At 26.2% G+C, this 15,739-nt stretch overlaps 6 protein-coding genes across 6 annotated transcripts; 4 read left to right on the top strand and 2 right to left on the bottom strand.

Moving 5' to 3' along the window:
• Nucleotides 1-43: 43 nt before the first annotated feature.
• On the bottom strand, nt 44-3,254 carry ENU1_039460 (hypothetical protein; the record flags this gene model as incomplete). The annotated part of the gene is made up of 2 exons (XM_008857510.1): nt 44-340; nt 396-3,254. The coding sequence occupies 2 exons, from the start codon at nt 3,252-3,254 to the stop codon at nt 44-46; spliced, it is 3,156 nt and encodes a 1,051-aa protein (XP_008855732.1).
• Nucleotides 3,255-6,159: 2,905 nt separating this feature from the next.
• On the top strand, nt 6,160-9,399 carry ENU1_039450 (protein kinase domain containing protein; the record flags this gene model as incomplete). Its single annotated transcript, XM_008857509.1, has 1 exon — nt 6,160-9,399. The coding sequence occupies one exon, from the start codon at nt 6,160-6,162 to the stop codon at nt 9,397-9,399; it is 3,240 nt and encodes a 1,079-aa protein (XP_008855731.1).
• A 66-nt stretch (nt 9,400-9,465) lies between these two features.
• ENU1_039440 (ankyrin repeat protein, putative) lies at nt 9,466-10,739 on the top strand (the record flags this gene model as incomplete). The annotated part of the gene is made up of 2 exons (XM_008857508.1): nt 9,466-10,558; nt 10,615-10,739. The coding sequence occupies 2 exons, from the start codon at nt 9,466-9,468 to the stop codon at nt 10,737-10,739; spliced, it is 1,218 nt and encodes a 405-aa protein (XP_008855730.1).
• Nucleotides 10,740-10,829: 90 nt separating this feature from the next.
• Nucleotides 10,830-12,036, top strand: ENU1_039430 (calponin homology (ch) domain containing protein; the record flags this gene model as incomplete). Its single annotated transcript, XM_008857507.1, has 2 exons — nt 10,830-11,012; nt 11,059-12,036. 2 exons carry the CDS (start codon nt 10,830-10,832, stop codon nt 12,034-12,036), a joined length of 1,161 nt encoding a protein of 386 aa, XP_008855729.1.
• Nucleotides 12,037-12,133: 97 nt separating this feature from the next.
• Nucleotides 12,134-12,607, bottom strand: ENU1_039420 (adenylate cyclase domain containing protein; the record flags this gene model as incomplete). The annotated part of the gene is made up of 1 exon (XM_008857506.1): nt 12,134-12,607. The coding sequence occupies one exon, from the start codon at nt 12,605-12,607 to the stop codon at nt 12,134-12,136; it is 474 nt and encodes a 157-aa protein (XP_008855728.1).
• An 824-nt stretch (nt 12,608-13,431) lies between these two features.
• Nucleotides 13,432-15,372, top strand: ENU1_039410 (hypothetical protein; the record flags this gene model as incomplete). The annotated part of the gene is made up of 1 exon (XM_008857505.1): nt 13,432-15,372. One exon carries the CDS (start codon nt 13,432-13,434, stop codon nt 15,370-15,372), a length of 1,941 nt encoding a protein of 646 aa, XP_008855727.1.
• Nucleotides 15,373-15,739: the final 367 nt, after the last annotated feature.

Raw genomic sequence — 15,739 nt, 5'->3', positions numbered from 1 at the left:
ATTCAGTAATGTTATTTAAGAATGATTTCAAATAAAAGTATATTTAAAGGTTGTTTCTATTATCTTTAAAGTCTTGAATAATTTTGAATAGCCCATCAGAAGCATGAGAATTATCTTGTTTATTTAACAATAACCTTAAATGACCTCTAAAATCAGTTGTTATACCATTTTTCATTGGTTCACATTGCATGATATACCAACCATTTGATGTATAAGTCATTCCTATTTTAAATCGATTACCATTTATCATAGTAAATATTAATTCAACACTTAATGACTTTTCTCCAGTTGGTTTTAATGAAAAGTCAAAATAAAATCCATTCATTTGTTTTTTGCTTTCCTATAGTAATAAGTTATTATAAGTTAAAAAATAAATATTAAAAAATACAACAAACTAAATAGGTTCTAGGTAATATTGAAATTTCATTTGAAAAATCAAATCTTGATATAGTAATAAAAGTACTAATATACAACGCCGCAGCAGAAATTGAATTTGAATTGAAAGGAACAGTAAATCTATCATTAAAATATTCTGCAAATATTCTTGAATTTTCACTTGCTGATTCTGATTGTTTTAAAGTAATTACTGGGCTAAATCCATCAAGTCTTAATGGACTTGAAACAATAAAATGTTCTAATTTAAAACAATTATTTTGATCAACAACAGAAGCTGGTGAAGTGGTTAATAATGATGCTAATATAGAAAGATGACTAATTGCATGAACTAAAGATAATTTATTTGGTAATTCTTTAGATGTAAAATATTCATCTTGTTTTGGAAGAGAACGTTCAATTGTTCGATCAAAAACACATTTGAAAGGTTTACAACATACTTGTAATTGATTATCAAAATGATGTATGAATCTATAGAATGAAGGATAACGATGAGAAGAATTATCACATTGATAAGTAAATACAAAAAAGTTATAAATATCCAATTGATATTCTGTTTTAAGAGTCATAGGATGATTAACAATAACTGAAAGTGTACTCATTAATAAATGTTGAATAGTATAACGTAATGTTAAAAATTGTTGAATACTCAATTTAGGTGAGTCAAAAATAAAATGAATTCTATGTGAATTCATAGATTCAAACAAACTTTGTTCTGACTCATTGTCTGTTATTACCTTACATTCCATAATAACAATTTCAGGATTAGAAGATGTAAATGTTACACTAAGTGTGTTAGGTATGATAACACTGTTTTCAGTAAATCGAACTTCTTTATTTTCAAATGTTACTTCATCAGGACCAATAAATGAAGCAAATAAAGTAACTTGAAAAAGTGTAGCATATTTTGAAAGAAGAATATTAATATCATCATCAATAAATGTTTTTGGAGTTGTTATAACATAGTCTCCATCATCATTAACTAAATTATATATTTTTGTTGGAATATTTTTAATTGTTAATTGAAGGTCATTGTCAATTGAAATAGATAATTTTTGAACAAAAGGAAGAAGTAAATGATAAACATATAATGTTTCATTTCTATATACAATATTAAAAGATGTATCTTTGTTAGTTGTATTAAAGTAATGTAAAAATATTTGAGGAAAGGTAGTGTTATAAGCTTTTTGTAATAATATTTCGAATGAAGTGAAGAAGTATTCATAAAGATTATCAAACGATTCCCAAATATATGTATTGGAATATTCATCATCAATACATTCACCATTTACTTGTAATTCCATTTTAACAATATTATTTTCAATTGTAACATACAATTTTGTAAAGTCACTTAGACGATATGTTAATGGAAATCCTCTAACCAATGACTCTTTTTCTTTTTTTTCAATATACGCTATTTGTGGTTCTTCTAATCTCGATGCTTGAGAATGCATTAATGCAATAGTATGAAGTGATGCATATTTCATTCTTAACTTAAATTCTGTCATTGCAGTTTTGAGAACTGATGGGTGATTAATTCCAATACTAAATAATGTTTCAAAATATTCTACTAATGATGGAGGTAATCCTACATTATATAATTTTATTCTACCAGTTAATGGTGAAAGCACAAATGATGGCATTGGATATAAAGGTGTTGATTCAAATTGTAATTGTTCTTTATATTGTTGGGTTAAATATTCTGTAACAACTATAAGTTGTTCTGTTAATGATAATGTTGAATCTAATTGAATCGGTAATGAAGGGTTATGAGTAACTTGAATTCTATATTCTTTAGGAAAGTATTCATAAATTAAACATGGACGTTCAAGTGATTTATATCCTTGAGGGCAATGTTCTAATGAAGATGCTGTTTTCCCCCAATAATAAATTTCAGTTCTACTAATGAAATTGTGTTCTCTTTTTGATATTTGAGATAACAAATAAGGATAACCTAACTTTGATGATTGGCTTTTAGATTCTAATATATGTTTATGAAGGAAAACAACATATTTATCTAAAAAGCTTTTTAAAATATTAAATTCACGAATTGGCTCATCTTCTGAACCTTTTTGTTTGATTTCTATTCCATTTAAAATAATTGGTTTAGGAGGTTCTAATTTTTCATTAATCCATTTATTTAAATTATCAAGAAGATATGGACAATCTTTCATTCTAGTGGTATTCATTCGTTGCCAATTAACTTCTTGTTCAGTTGGATAAATTGAAACAACTTCAAAAGAAATGTTATCTGAATGTTCTTCATAAATAACACTAGGATTCCTCAATGTAAGGAAAACAGAATATTGTGGTGTTTTACATACTAACATTCCATGAACAATATCAACACTATCAAATGGATATTTTAATGCACATAAATAAAAGAGTTTTCTTAAGTAAATAGTTAATTTTGTAAAATTTGGAGTTGGATCCATAAAAGAATCCCGAAGATTTATTAAATTATGAATTTGTCTTGGTAAAGAATTAAATCGATGTTCTAACAAAACTTCTAATGCAGCTTCTACTTCGTAAGGAAGAACACGAATACATGGTAATAAAGTAGCAATGTCTTTTGACATAAAATTTGTCATTTCACAAAGACATGATATGTTATGTTGTAAAATACTTGTTCCACGAATAAGTTCATCAATGTATGGTCTATCAGATATTAAGTATCGAGTAATAATCAATGCTTTCATTAATAATTGATGACAATTAAATATTTCATCAACAAATGCCTTTTGTTCATTTGTTCTTGGTTTTGACATATCGTTTAATTGATTTTTTAATGAATTTGAAATTTGAGAAATAATTCTTTCTATAGTTCGAACAAATGTATATGTTTTTGGTTCGTTCTGCATAAGAACTTTTAGTAACAAATGAAGATTAAAAATTTGTTTTTTTTTTCTATTAACTTTTCTTGTTTGAATCACATAATCATTTATTATTACTAAAACATAAAAACTATGTTTGTTATTTTCTTTATTATATTAATCATTAATAATTTTTTATTATAGTAATATAGAAACCCTGAAACTATTTAAAGAAAAATAAGTAATAAAATAATTGAAAATGGATTTATCGAAGCATTAATATACTGAAGATAGTGATTAATGTCAAATATAATCCAATAACAGTGGGTAATAACTTATGATAAAAGTTTTATTTCTTTGAATAAAATTTTATTGTATTACTCAACATTTAATGTTTTATATAAACTTAAACCAAGCTATGTAAATAACTTTCTGTATTTTCACTTCTGTCTAAAGAGGAATAAATTCTCTTTTGGAATAAAAAGTAACTCTTCATTCAAATATATTAATTATTAGAAGATTACGTTCATTTAAATATGAATCATTTTCATTTGTTCTCTTTATTTTTTTCCTTAGGGAAATCTTTCTTTTTTTATCAACATTTTAATTGTTTATTTAGATTTGAAGATGGAAAATATTATTTTGATATCATTGCATTTTAAAGTGTATTGACGTTCAAATTCATGAAACTTTCATTACTCAAATAAATAAATGATTCTGTTTTATCTTTGAAAAAAATGAACGTAAAATAAAATATAATGATGAGCCATTGAGAAACATTCATATTTTATAAATCAAATTGGGTTAAAGAAGAATATAATATAATTAGAATGTTCATTACTTTGAGTATTTATTTGAACATTTTAATAAATCTTTGGATTGAGTCTTCTCCGCTGACTAATTTAATTACTATTTTTTTCAGTCTGAAAAGAAAAAATTATAAATTAGTAAAACAGATATATCTTTGTTATTCATCCAATATCTTTCTTGAATGAATAACAATATTCTTTAGCCTCTTTACTACACTCAAGATTGCTTGTTTTGTACACCATCAATTACTGACAAGAAAAACAATATTTATCAGCAAATTCACAAATACTGTATCTAGACTCACAATGAATAAAGATATTTTCATTACTTTTAGTAAATGCCCTAACTTGTTTCAATCTTTATAAGAGCCAAAGTTAATTTCCAACACTCATCTTACTCATATATTTAACAATTATCAACAATTAGAAATAATTCATTGAAGGTCCAATAGACTTTTATATAATGCCTTTTAACCATTGGACACAATAAGTTGGAGAGTTTGATAATACGTTCAAGTTGAACTACCCTTTTACTATCTGAAACTGGAGCTAAATAAAATCATCTATGTGTTATGTGCATCTTTCACAATGATTTCCTATATGACAAATAAATCTAGGTGCTTAATTCACTAATAATATAGTAAATTCTATTATGGAGAACAATGTCCCCCATAAATTGAATATCTTGTTTATAGATGCAAATTAGATGGTGTATAAATCTATCTTATGTCATGTTAACATAACCTACTGCGAGCACTAATCTAAGTGTAAATACTTAATCCTTGCTCAAAACATTAAACAAAGAAGATGGAACTTTGCGTTGGTCTATTTTAATACACTAATTATTATTTTAATAGCATCCAGTTGTTGGAGTATATTAGAATATTTTCTTTTACGAAATAGGCATGATTTAGTTGTAAAATCAAAAAGTTGTATGTCATTACACCCTCTACAGAAATTATATAATATATTTCACTAAAACACCCTGTAATTTTTTAGATGATAATTCATAAATAAGCTAATGAGTTAACCATTTTACATTGAAGACAAGCAATTATAATTGTGAGGTGTAGGCAGTTTGTTACTGTACATTGTGGAAAAGTATTACCATTAAAATATCTAGCTATCTGTTCATTGACCATTATAAACAACTAGATAATATTATTTCAACCCACTTTAATACTGGAATCTAAGAATTGTTTCAGTTAATTGAAGAGAACAATCTGACAAATATTCAACGTAATAAGAAGAGTCAGTATTTTCAAACAAGGACATGACGCATAATAAAAGTGAAATAAGAAAAAGAAATAAATAGGTACTCAATTCACTCAGTATATTTAAAGTTTTTCAGAAACACAGATGTTTAAAATAAAGAATACAAAAAAAGAATAATTAAATCTTGCTATTTTTATTATCAAAAAATTAAGTATAGGATGGTTTTATATTCTATGAGTAAAGAAATGGTAAAATACTATCTATGATATGTAATTAAGATAATGATAATAATAGAAAACATTCTAATAACTTGTATTTGTCATATCAACTAAAAATAGAGAAGTTTAATATATTAACAGCGTTTATATGAATTACTTAAAAAATATTGGAAATCTATAAATAAGAAAATTCATATGAAATTATTATCCAATATAAAAGACATAAGATAATATTGAACAAACAAGTATTACTAAAAATAGTAAACAATAAAACATTATATATTATATGTTATATGCTATATAAAGAATAAAAGTGTCTTTAACTAATATGGCAATAAAAAATATCAATAAAAATAAAGAAGAAATAATAAAAATAGAAAGATATAAGATATAAAAACTAATTAACTCAAAAAATACAAAAATGAAAAGGTACAAGATTAATAAATAAATTAAATAAAAAGGAAATGATAAAATAAGAGAAAATAAAAGTTTAGTTTCAAAAAGAAGAATAAACGTTCATAAGAAAAAGATAAGTAAAACACAAATAAATAATAACAATGAATTAGTTAGTCTTAACAAAACGAAGAATAATAAAAAACAATTCTATTAATATATAATTAATTTGCTATCTATTTTAAATTTTTTTAAATTTTGTTTTTAAGAAAGAAAAAATGAAACAAAAATAATCAGAAATTCATTTGTACAAAGAAGATGAGTGAAAACAATGAAAATTTCATTCGTCTCAAAATTCCAATCTGTGTGTCACCAAAAAAACGTTTTGATTTGGGATCAATACAAGTAGACCAGATGCATAGTATTCCTATAACATTAAGATGTGAAATAAGTAACATAGAAATTAAATTTGAAGCTATTGAAAGTGAAGAGAAAAGTACTAAGATTGAACCAATAAGAGCACTTAGAATTAGAAAATTACCAGCAGAAAATAAAGTAATTATAAAACTTACACCGATATATCCTACTGTAGAAACAATTATTCGAATTAGAATTATTGTCTCTCCTTTAAAAACAGTTAAATCTGAATCATTGTTACAAAATGTGATGTCAGATGAAATAACTATTAGGTATAAAACTCAAGTATCTAATTGGATAAATCCACAACAAGCATCAATTGAACTTATTGAAAAAATAGGAGAAGGGAAAGAGGGTAAAATTTTTAGAGGAAAATATAACGGTGAAGAAGTTGCAATTAAAAAGGCATTAATGGCTGATGGGAGAAAAGAAAATGAACTATTTGCATTTCTTAAAAATGATTACATTATTAAATATATTTGTTCATATAGAGATGAGTCATTACAAGCACCAACAGTTAATATTGTTATGGAACTTGCTCCATTTGGTTGTTTACTTTCTAAATACAGAGAAATAAGTGAAGAAGTATTATTAAAAATATCTGAAGATGTAGCAAAAGCTATACGTTATCTTCATGTAGAAAAACACATTATTCATCGAGATGTTAAACCACAAAATATACTTTTATTTAATTGGACAGATATTGTTAAAATTAATGCCAAATTAACTGATTTTGGAATTAGTAGAATAATTGATTCAGGAGGACTACATACAGGAATGTTAGGAACTCAAAATTTTACAGCACCAGAAGTTATTAGAAATGAAAGATATTCATATCCATGTGATATTTATAGTTTGGGAATGACAATGTATTTTTCATTTACTAAAATTGATCCTTATGATGAAAGTATTTCTAAAGTTATGTCACATGGAAATTCTATTCCAAAACATCCATTAATAGTTGATAATATTTGGAGTTTAATTACTTCATGCTGTGAATTAGATCAAAATAAACGACCAAATATTGAAACATGTTTAGAACATATTGAACAAATTAGAAAAGAATATAAAATATTGTCATCTAATAAAGTAGTTGAAATTGAACAAAAAGAAGTATATTTTTCACTTGGCAAACCATTTGATTTATTAGAGTCTGTTATTAAAGTTGTTGAATCAATTGATAAGTATGACACACAAAACCAAATGATTTTAGCATATTTAAAATTAAAAAATCATATTGACATTGAAGAAGCAATTAAAATATTAGAAAATGATAAAACAACAATTGAAAATCATGGAGATAAAGAATATTTATTAGGTGATTATTATTTTAAATCAAATGATAAAAATGTTATTAGAAAAGGAAGAGACCTTTTAATTAAAGCAGCAAGTAAAAATCAACCACAAGCAATTATGTTTCTTGTTGATCAACTTAAAGATATTGCAAAACAAAGAATATTAATTATTGATGATAAAAAAAATGAGTCTGACAATTTTGAAGAATTTATGCAAAAAGTATGTAGAGTAGTACCAACAAAAATTCCATTACAAGTTTCAAAAGGAAAAGTATTAAGAATGGAAAATAATGAAAAATATATGGTTTCTCCTGAATGTGTTATTAAAATGTTTGCTTCATTAAAATCAATTTTTCCTATATGTAAATTTCAATATGCAATTGCACAATTATTAGGAATTGGAACTCCAAAAAATATTACTAATGCTGATATTCTTTTTGTTCAATTACAAAAAATTAATTGTGAAGAAGCTTTATTTTATGAAGCATTATGTCAATTAACACCTCACCATACACAAGAACAACATAAAACAACATTTCAAACGTTATCTGATTATTTACTTAATTCAAAAAATTGTGAATTAAAACCAGACGTATTAAATAATCAGGCAGTATTCTTATTTAAAGGATGGGGAAGAAGTTTAGATAAACGACAATCATTTAAAATGTTTTCAGAAGCAAAAAAATTAGGAAATGTTGAAGCCCTTTATAATTTATCATATTGTTTATTACATGGAGAAGGTTGTGAAGGAACAGAAAAAGAAAAGAAAACTGCAATTAAATTATTATTAAAAGCAGCAAAAAAAGGATATGTTCCTTCACAATTATTACTTGGTAATTGTTATTTTAATGGAAATGGAACATTAAAAGATGAAAAATCAGCTGTTTATTGGTATACTAAAGCTGCACTACAAAATAACTCAACTGCAATAAATAATCTTGGAAGTTGTTTTTATAAAGGAAATGGAGTAGAAAAGAATGACCAATTTGCTTTTCATTTATTTTTATTTGCTACACAAATGGGAAATCAAAAAGCACAAATAAATTTAGCCTTATGTTACTTATGGGGATGTGGTGTTAAGAAAAGTATTGATGACGCAAAAAAGTGTTATGAAATTGCTTCATTAAATAGTAACTCTGAGGCTCAATCAAAATATGCACAATTACTTCTTGATGAATATCGTAATACAAAAAATGAAGAAACCCTTAACGAAGCATTAGACATGCTTGATAAAGCATCAAAAAATGGAAATGCTGATGCAATGTATAATTATGGATTATGCTTTTATAAAGGATTTGGTAATCTAAAGAAAAACCAAATTAAAGCATTTGATTTATTTAAAGCAGCAGCATTTAAGAAACATCCTGATTCATTATATATTCTTGGAGTAATGTATTATAAAGGAAAATATGTATTTGAAGATAAAACTTTAGCAATGGAATATATAACTAAAGCAGCTGAATTACATAATCATAGAGCATTATTTCATATTGGAATGTGTTTCTTTAGAGGAATTGGTAAACCTCTAGATGTAGATAAAGCAATGGAATTTTTTGTTGAAGCTTCAAAATATGGATCAATTCAAGCAGAATTAAAAATTGCAGGAATCTTATTACATGGATCAGATAAAATTCAAGCAGATAAACCAAGAGCAATACAGATTTATGAATCGTTGGCTAAAAAAAAAGTTGGAGAAGCTTATTATGTGTTAGGTGAATGTTCATTAAATGGAGATGGAGTTCCAAAAGATGTAAACAAAGCAAGAAATTTATTTCAAATGGCAAGTTTGTATGATTGTCCTATGGCATCAGAACGATTGGTGTTATTGAATCATAATATCTTCTAATTTGAATTTTGTTTTTTTTTTATTGTTCTGTTAGTTTCATTTTAATCTTTTTATATTTAGTTTAAAATGGCAACTCAACAAATAAACAAATATACTCCTGTTCATTGGGCAATTATTAATAACATACCTTTAAAAGAAGAAATGTTATATCATTGTAATATTAATGATTTTGATTGTTATGGAATTCCTGGATTACACTACGCTATTCATATGCAAAATAGAGAAGTTATTCAATGGTTATTTGATCATGGTGCTGATCCATTATTAAGAAATAAAAATGGATTTAATGCATTTCAAGAAGCAGTATGCACAAGAAATGAACAAATCATTAAAATAACATATGAAAAAACATATAATTACTATAGAACAATTTACGATGAACGAGTAATAGATGGTGCAGAAACCCTAAATGAATTACATGACTTTCAATTTACTCTTCATTGGGAATTACAAACATGGATTCCTCTTGGGACATATTTACTTCCATCTGATAATAATGTAATAAGAAAAAGAGGAAAAAATTTAAGATTAGATATGAATATTATTGGATTTAATCATTACACAGTTCAAAAAGGAAATGGGTCATTAATATTCTTTGGAGAAGATAAAAACCAATTTAAAAAAGGAGAAGTTATTTTTGTAAATCATAATGAAAAAACTGTTACAAAGTTATGTGGATGTGGAACACAAAGAAAATTAAAAATTGAAGATGTACTAAAAACAAATGTTACAACGATGAAAACAAAAATAATATTTGATTGTAAAGAAGCTAAAACATTACTTGGATATGAAAGAAATGAGAACATAAATGGAATTAATTGTAAAGTATATAACGTTACTCCTTTTTGGGCTGAATTAATAACACGAGAATTACCTTCTATTATTCAAAAACCAAAACATTTTAAATCTAAAATTTATGATGATGAATATATGCAAAATCACATTAAAAATAATATTTTATTAAGAAAAAATGAGAAAGAAATTCTTAGAAAAAAAACTTGTCAAGCAGAAATGTGGATTGGAAAAGGATCAATAGAATTATCAGAATTTAAAATTCTTATGAAATTCTTATCTAAAAATTTTGATAATTTCAGTGCTTTTGAAGACTTCTTTGAAAGAAATAACTTAACTAATGACTTTGGGTTTCCTCTTCAATTTAGTTTGTTATTTATTAAAACATATTCTCCTTTAAATGACTAATTATTTATTGTATAGAAATACCTTTAGCTTTTTCATTAAGTATTGTTGCAAATATTAAAGACTATCAAGCGGTTTCTCCAAGTGAAGAAATATTTGAAATACCAAAAGCATATAATATTCTTGATTTTACTAAAAATTAATTTATTATTTTACAGTTCAACGCCAAAGATAAATCCTTTTTCCATTTTCAAAAGATATAAAAACAACTATATATTTAACTTGAAATCTAAATGTCAAATATAGTAACTGGTGAAGAAGCTGTTCTTATGTGGTCAAATATGCGTGCAAATTGTTATAATTTGAACGTAACTGATTTTGGTTCATGTTGGAATGATGGACGTGTTGTTACAGCCATTATTCATTCATTATTTCCAAAAGAGTTTGATTACAATTCAATGACTTTTAAAGAACCAGTTTGTTTTTAATATTTTTGATGAGTTTGAGTACTTATTACAATAGCTTAAAGATATGCAAGTTGCTTTTGATTGCTTAAAAAAACATGGAGTTATTATTTATATGGAACCTCAAGACTTCTTAATGAAAAAACCAGACACTAAATCAGTGACTTTATTTGCAGCTGAATTAATGAAATACTCTCAAGGAAATTATGAGGGGTATGATGAAAAAAAATTTGAAGAAGCAAAAAGAAAAAGACTTGAAGAAGAAAAAAAAGAAGAAGAAGAAGCTGCTAAAAGAAAACAAGATGCTATTGATGCTTTACCAAAATGTACTGCTTGTGGACAGCCAATATCAGTATACGCTTATGAATTTTGTGGATATCCTTATCATGACACTTGTATTAAATGTAATGGATGTAATAAACCATTACGTTTTAAGGCATTAGCTGTTAATGAAAAACCATATTGTGAACTTTGTGGAAGAAATGCTTTCCAAAAGATGAAAGCTGATGGTTGGGTTCCACCAGAAGGAGTACGTGGTCCAGTTCAAACTCGTATTGGTACTTATACAGGAGAAAAGAAAGCACCACCACAAACTGAAAAACCAGTTGTAAAGAAGGAAGAACCAAAACCAACAACCTCTAAAGAGCCAGAATTAATTTCACGTAAAACAGTTGACTCACATAAAGAAGGAGGATTTTTAATTGAAACCATTGAAGAAATTATTTTTGACCCAGCTATTGGAAAGAAAAAGAAGAGGACTATTAAAAGAAAGACTGCAATTAAGGAAGAGCCAAAGGTAGAAACTAAAGCTGTTGATGAAGATGATGAAATTAAGAGACTTGAAGAAGAACAACGAAAATTAGAAGAAGAAATGAAAAAAGAAGAGGAAGAACAAGAAGCTGAACTTAGACGTTTAGAAGAAGAAACTCGTCGTCAAGAAGAGGAATTAAAGAAAATGGAGGCTGAAGATAATGATGATGATGAGTTAGCTCGTATTGAAGCAGAACTTGCTAAACTTAAAGAAAGTGATGCTTAAGTGCCGTTTTAAATATCTGCGTTTTCATCTCAAATTGAATTTAAAAATAACAACCAACTCTTTTACATTACTTTTTTATTTATGAAAATAAAATGGTTTAATTTTCAATCCATTCACAATATGGTTTTTTGGTTAATTGGCTATTGTAATATCTTGGGTCTTGAGAAACTTCTTTTCCTAGCCATTGTGGTTTAATGAAATTTTCTGTTTCTGATTCTAGTTCAATTTCTGCAACTATTAAACCTTTGTTTTTATCTTCAAATACATCAACTTCATATGTATGTTTTCCCATTGGAATGTAATGTCTTGTTTTAACTATTTTTTCATTACACATTTGAATTAATTCTTCAGCATCTTTCAATGGAATAGTATATTCGTACTCTTTTCTAGTAATCCCATGAGTTTCTCCTTTGATAGTAATATATCCAGATATCCCATCAGTTCTTATTCTGACTGTTCGAGATGGTTCTGAGCAAAGATAGCCTTGAAGAAGTTTTTTTTGTGTATGAGGTTGTTTTAGAAACTCAGTTGAGGTAACAAGAAATTTTTTTTCAATTTCAGTGTTAGTCATCTGTTGTTTCTATTAATTAAGAATTAAAAGATCATTCTTATTCTTTTGAAACTAACCTAAACTTTGACTCATTCATTATTTTTTTTAAAAGATTAGAATATATAATGAAAATACTAATAATCTAAGCTTTTATAATATGAGGTTATCATTATATTGTATGAGTCATGTTGATAATATCAATGAAATAAATAGTATGCATGAAAACTTAAAACAAAGAGTTAATTAGAAAAAAGGATATGGAAAGGAATCTTATTTTCAATTAGATAAAGAATAACATAATTAATAATATAATATTTTTTACTTAAATGAATATAAATATATGTTTTTATTTTATTTTGAAACTTTACTGGACAAAAAAAAAGGATTGAAAAAAGCAAAATTATTTATTGTCTATAAATTTAAGTACTAACAAAGATTCAATTAATCATTAAAAATAGTTTCTAGCTTTTCAAAAGATAAGTTTATAATTTTTTTGGGGAACTTGATAATAAGTTATAAGTTAGAATATAAATTTATGGTATTAAATAATACTCTAATAATCTGTCATTTATCAACTCTAATTTACTTTGTAGTTTTATGAATAATTTATTGGATGATAGTTTTAATATATTATTTAATTAGGATATTATAATAGCTTCTTTGAATATAAAACAATGTTATTCAATAATAATTATTTATATTATTTAATTGATTAAGACTTTGAAGAAGAGAATCAAATAATTTATTTGGTTGAGTCATATTCATATTTTTAGAAAAACGTTTGAGAAAGATTTAAAAAGAGAAAAAATAAGAAAAAAAACTGAAACAGATAAAGAACAGTTGATATGGACAAGAAGAGAGTTTCATTAGGACCAAACGTTAGGCAATCAATATCATTACTTGAAAAATCAACGATGAATGAAGAGTCATTGATTCAACCAGTTAGTAGAAAAAGTTCATTTGCATTACCAGCACCTCGACAGTCAATCAGAAGATCAATAGTACCTCCAAGACAACACTTAAGCGATGAAGAAATTAAAAAGATGTATGCCGAATGTTATTTGTTGTGTGACCAAAGAAAAGTTAATGAAAAGAACGTTTGGGCTTTATCATTGATTGATTATATGAAAGACGTTATTCAAGTAGAAGCCTTAGAAAATCAAGGAACAGCAAATTTTGCTAAGGCAGGTCTTGCTATTGATGCTGGTGTTCAAATTTATTCTGTCAGAGTGGATGCTGTGCATAAAAAAACATTTGCTGTTGTTGATACAATTAAACAGGCTGAAGCAGTTGAAGAAGATCTGAGTAGTTTTGATGAAACACCAGAAAAACCTGAGGATGATGCAACACAAAGTTCTCAACAAACACAAAAAAAAGGAAGAACAAAAAAAACTCGTACAAATATACAAAAAATAACAATTGAAAAACATCCTAATACTCTTCTCAGTAAATCAGATAAAGTAGAGTTTCATAAGGATAGATTATTCCATCAAAGAATTAGTGCCTTAGAAGGTAAATCAATATTAGAAGATGTTGTACATAATTATGGGGATTTTATTTCTGGTGACTATGCTGAAGTAATTGATATCGAAGAAGAAGATGGTGATTTTGAAGACCCTGAAATTGATTGGAAAGGAAATAATGCATCACAACTTAATATAACTGAACTGAATACTCAAGATAAGAATAATTTAATAAGTACTATCATTGATGATCTTAAAACCCCTAATGCTACTCAACAAGCTATTTTAGAAAGACAAGAAACTGCCGATAAATTATTAGAGGATCTTCCTAACGATGAACCAATGCCATATATAGATGATGTTAATCCAGTTGATGATCAAGGAGGAGAAATACTACCAACACAAGAACCAGACCGTTCAGGTAATCCTGATTTATTAGCACCAATTGTTTCCCGAAGTGGATTTACATATTTTGATCCAAATTTATATAATATTAAAGAGATTCAAAAAAGAATTCGTGTTGATGCTAAGATTGGGAAATTTATCAAACCAAAAGTAGAAAAGAAACAACGAGAAAAGAAAGAAGTTCAAACAATGTTTGATTTAAGAGGAATGAAGACAGAGCCATTTAAAAAATTATTCAGTAAGAAAGCTACAACAAAAGAAGTAAGGTTATTTGAAAAAATGAAACATACATTTAATGAAATTGATATTAATGAATTTTCACGATTAATGCTTGTTCCATTAAAACGACTAAGTAGTGGAGATGAAAAAGTAATAGAAGTTGTTGAAGAAGAAAAGAGAGAATCTTTACTTCAATCTAGGGCGAGTGTTCTTAATGGAAATAGAGCAACATTGAATGGTATGAGACAATCAGTTATTGGACAAGGTAAGTCTATATTAAAAGGTGAAGAAGAAGATGAAGAAGATGAAAGGATGTTTATGAGAAGTGAAGACGAAGAAGAGGAAAAGAAAAAAGAAGAGAGTGTAATTGAAAAGAATCAAGGATTTACTTCTGTGGCAATCCCAAGAATGATTAATATGGAGAAGATTATTGCTGCAACTAGACCAAAGAATTTAGATTATGACGGAGCAGAAAAAGCAATTATTTCAGTATTAAAAAAGTGGAAAGAATCAGGAAAAGGAGATATTATTGATTTTCAATCCATCCTTGATGGTATTGTTGAAGAAATTGGGAACGAAAAAAAGAAAGACTTGACTGTTCATTTTGTCTTTGTTTCACTGAATATTCTTTGTTTTAGAACGTCCTATAAAATTATCAAAAAAGGTGAAAATGATATTTATTTGGACATGTCTAAATAATTTTAGAAGTTTTTAATTTATATTATTTTGTTCAAAATTTTGTTCAAAATAAAGATTAAACGTATTCAACAAAACTATTTTAATTAAGTTTATTGTGAAGAAGAAGATTCACTTGGAGAAGATAAATCATTTTCATTTGAAGCTACAACAACTGGTGAAAGAAGATGACGTTCACTTCCATTTCGATCATTTGTTTCTTCAAAATGAACAGGTGTTGCATTGTTTGAGTTGTTAAGTAAATTCAATTCAAGTTCTGGTTTTAATTCATCACTACTTTCTGATGATTTACGTGAATCATTTAATGTATTTCTATTGGAATTAGACCCAAAAATAGTTGTCTTTTTCTTAGCAACTCTCTTTAATTCAT

The sequence above is a fragment of the Entamoeba nuttalli genome (genome assembly GCF_000257125.1).
Source record: "Entamoeba nuttalli P19 unplaced genomic scaffold asmbl_2743, whole genome shotgun sequence".
NCBI classification, from domain to species: Eukaryota; Evosea; order Mastigamoebida; family Endamoebidae; genus Entamoeba; species Entamoeba nuttalli.
The sequence above is the reverse complement of the archived record's forward strand: the minus strand, read 5'-3'. Positions and strand labels throughout refer to the sequence as shown.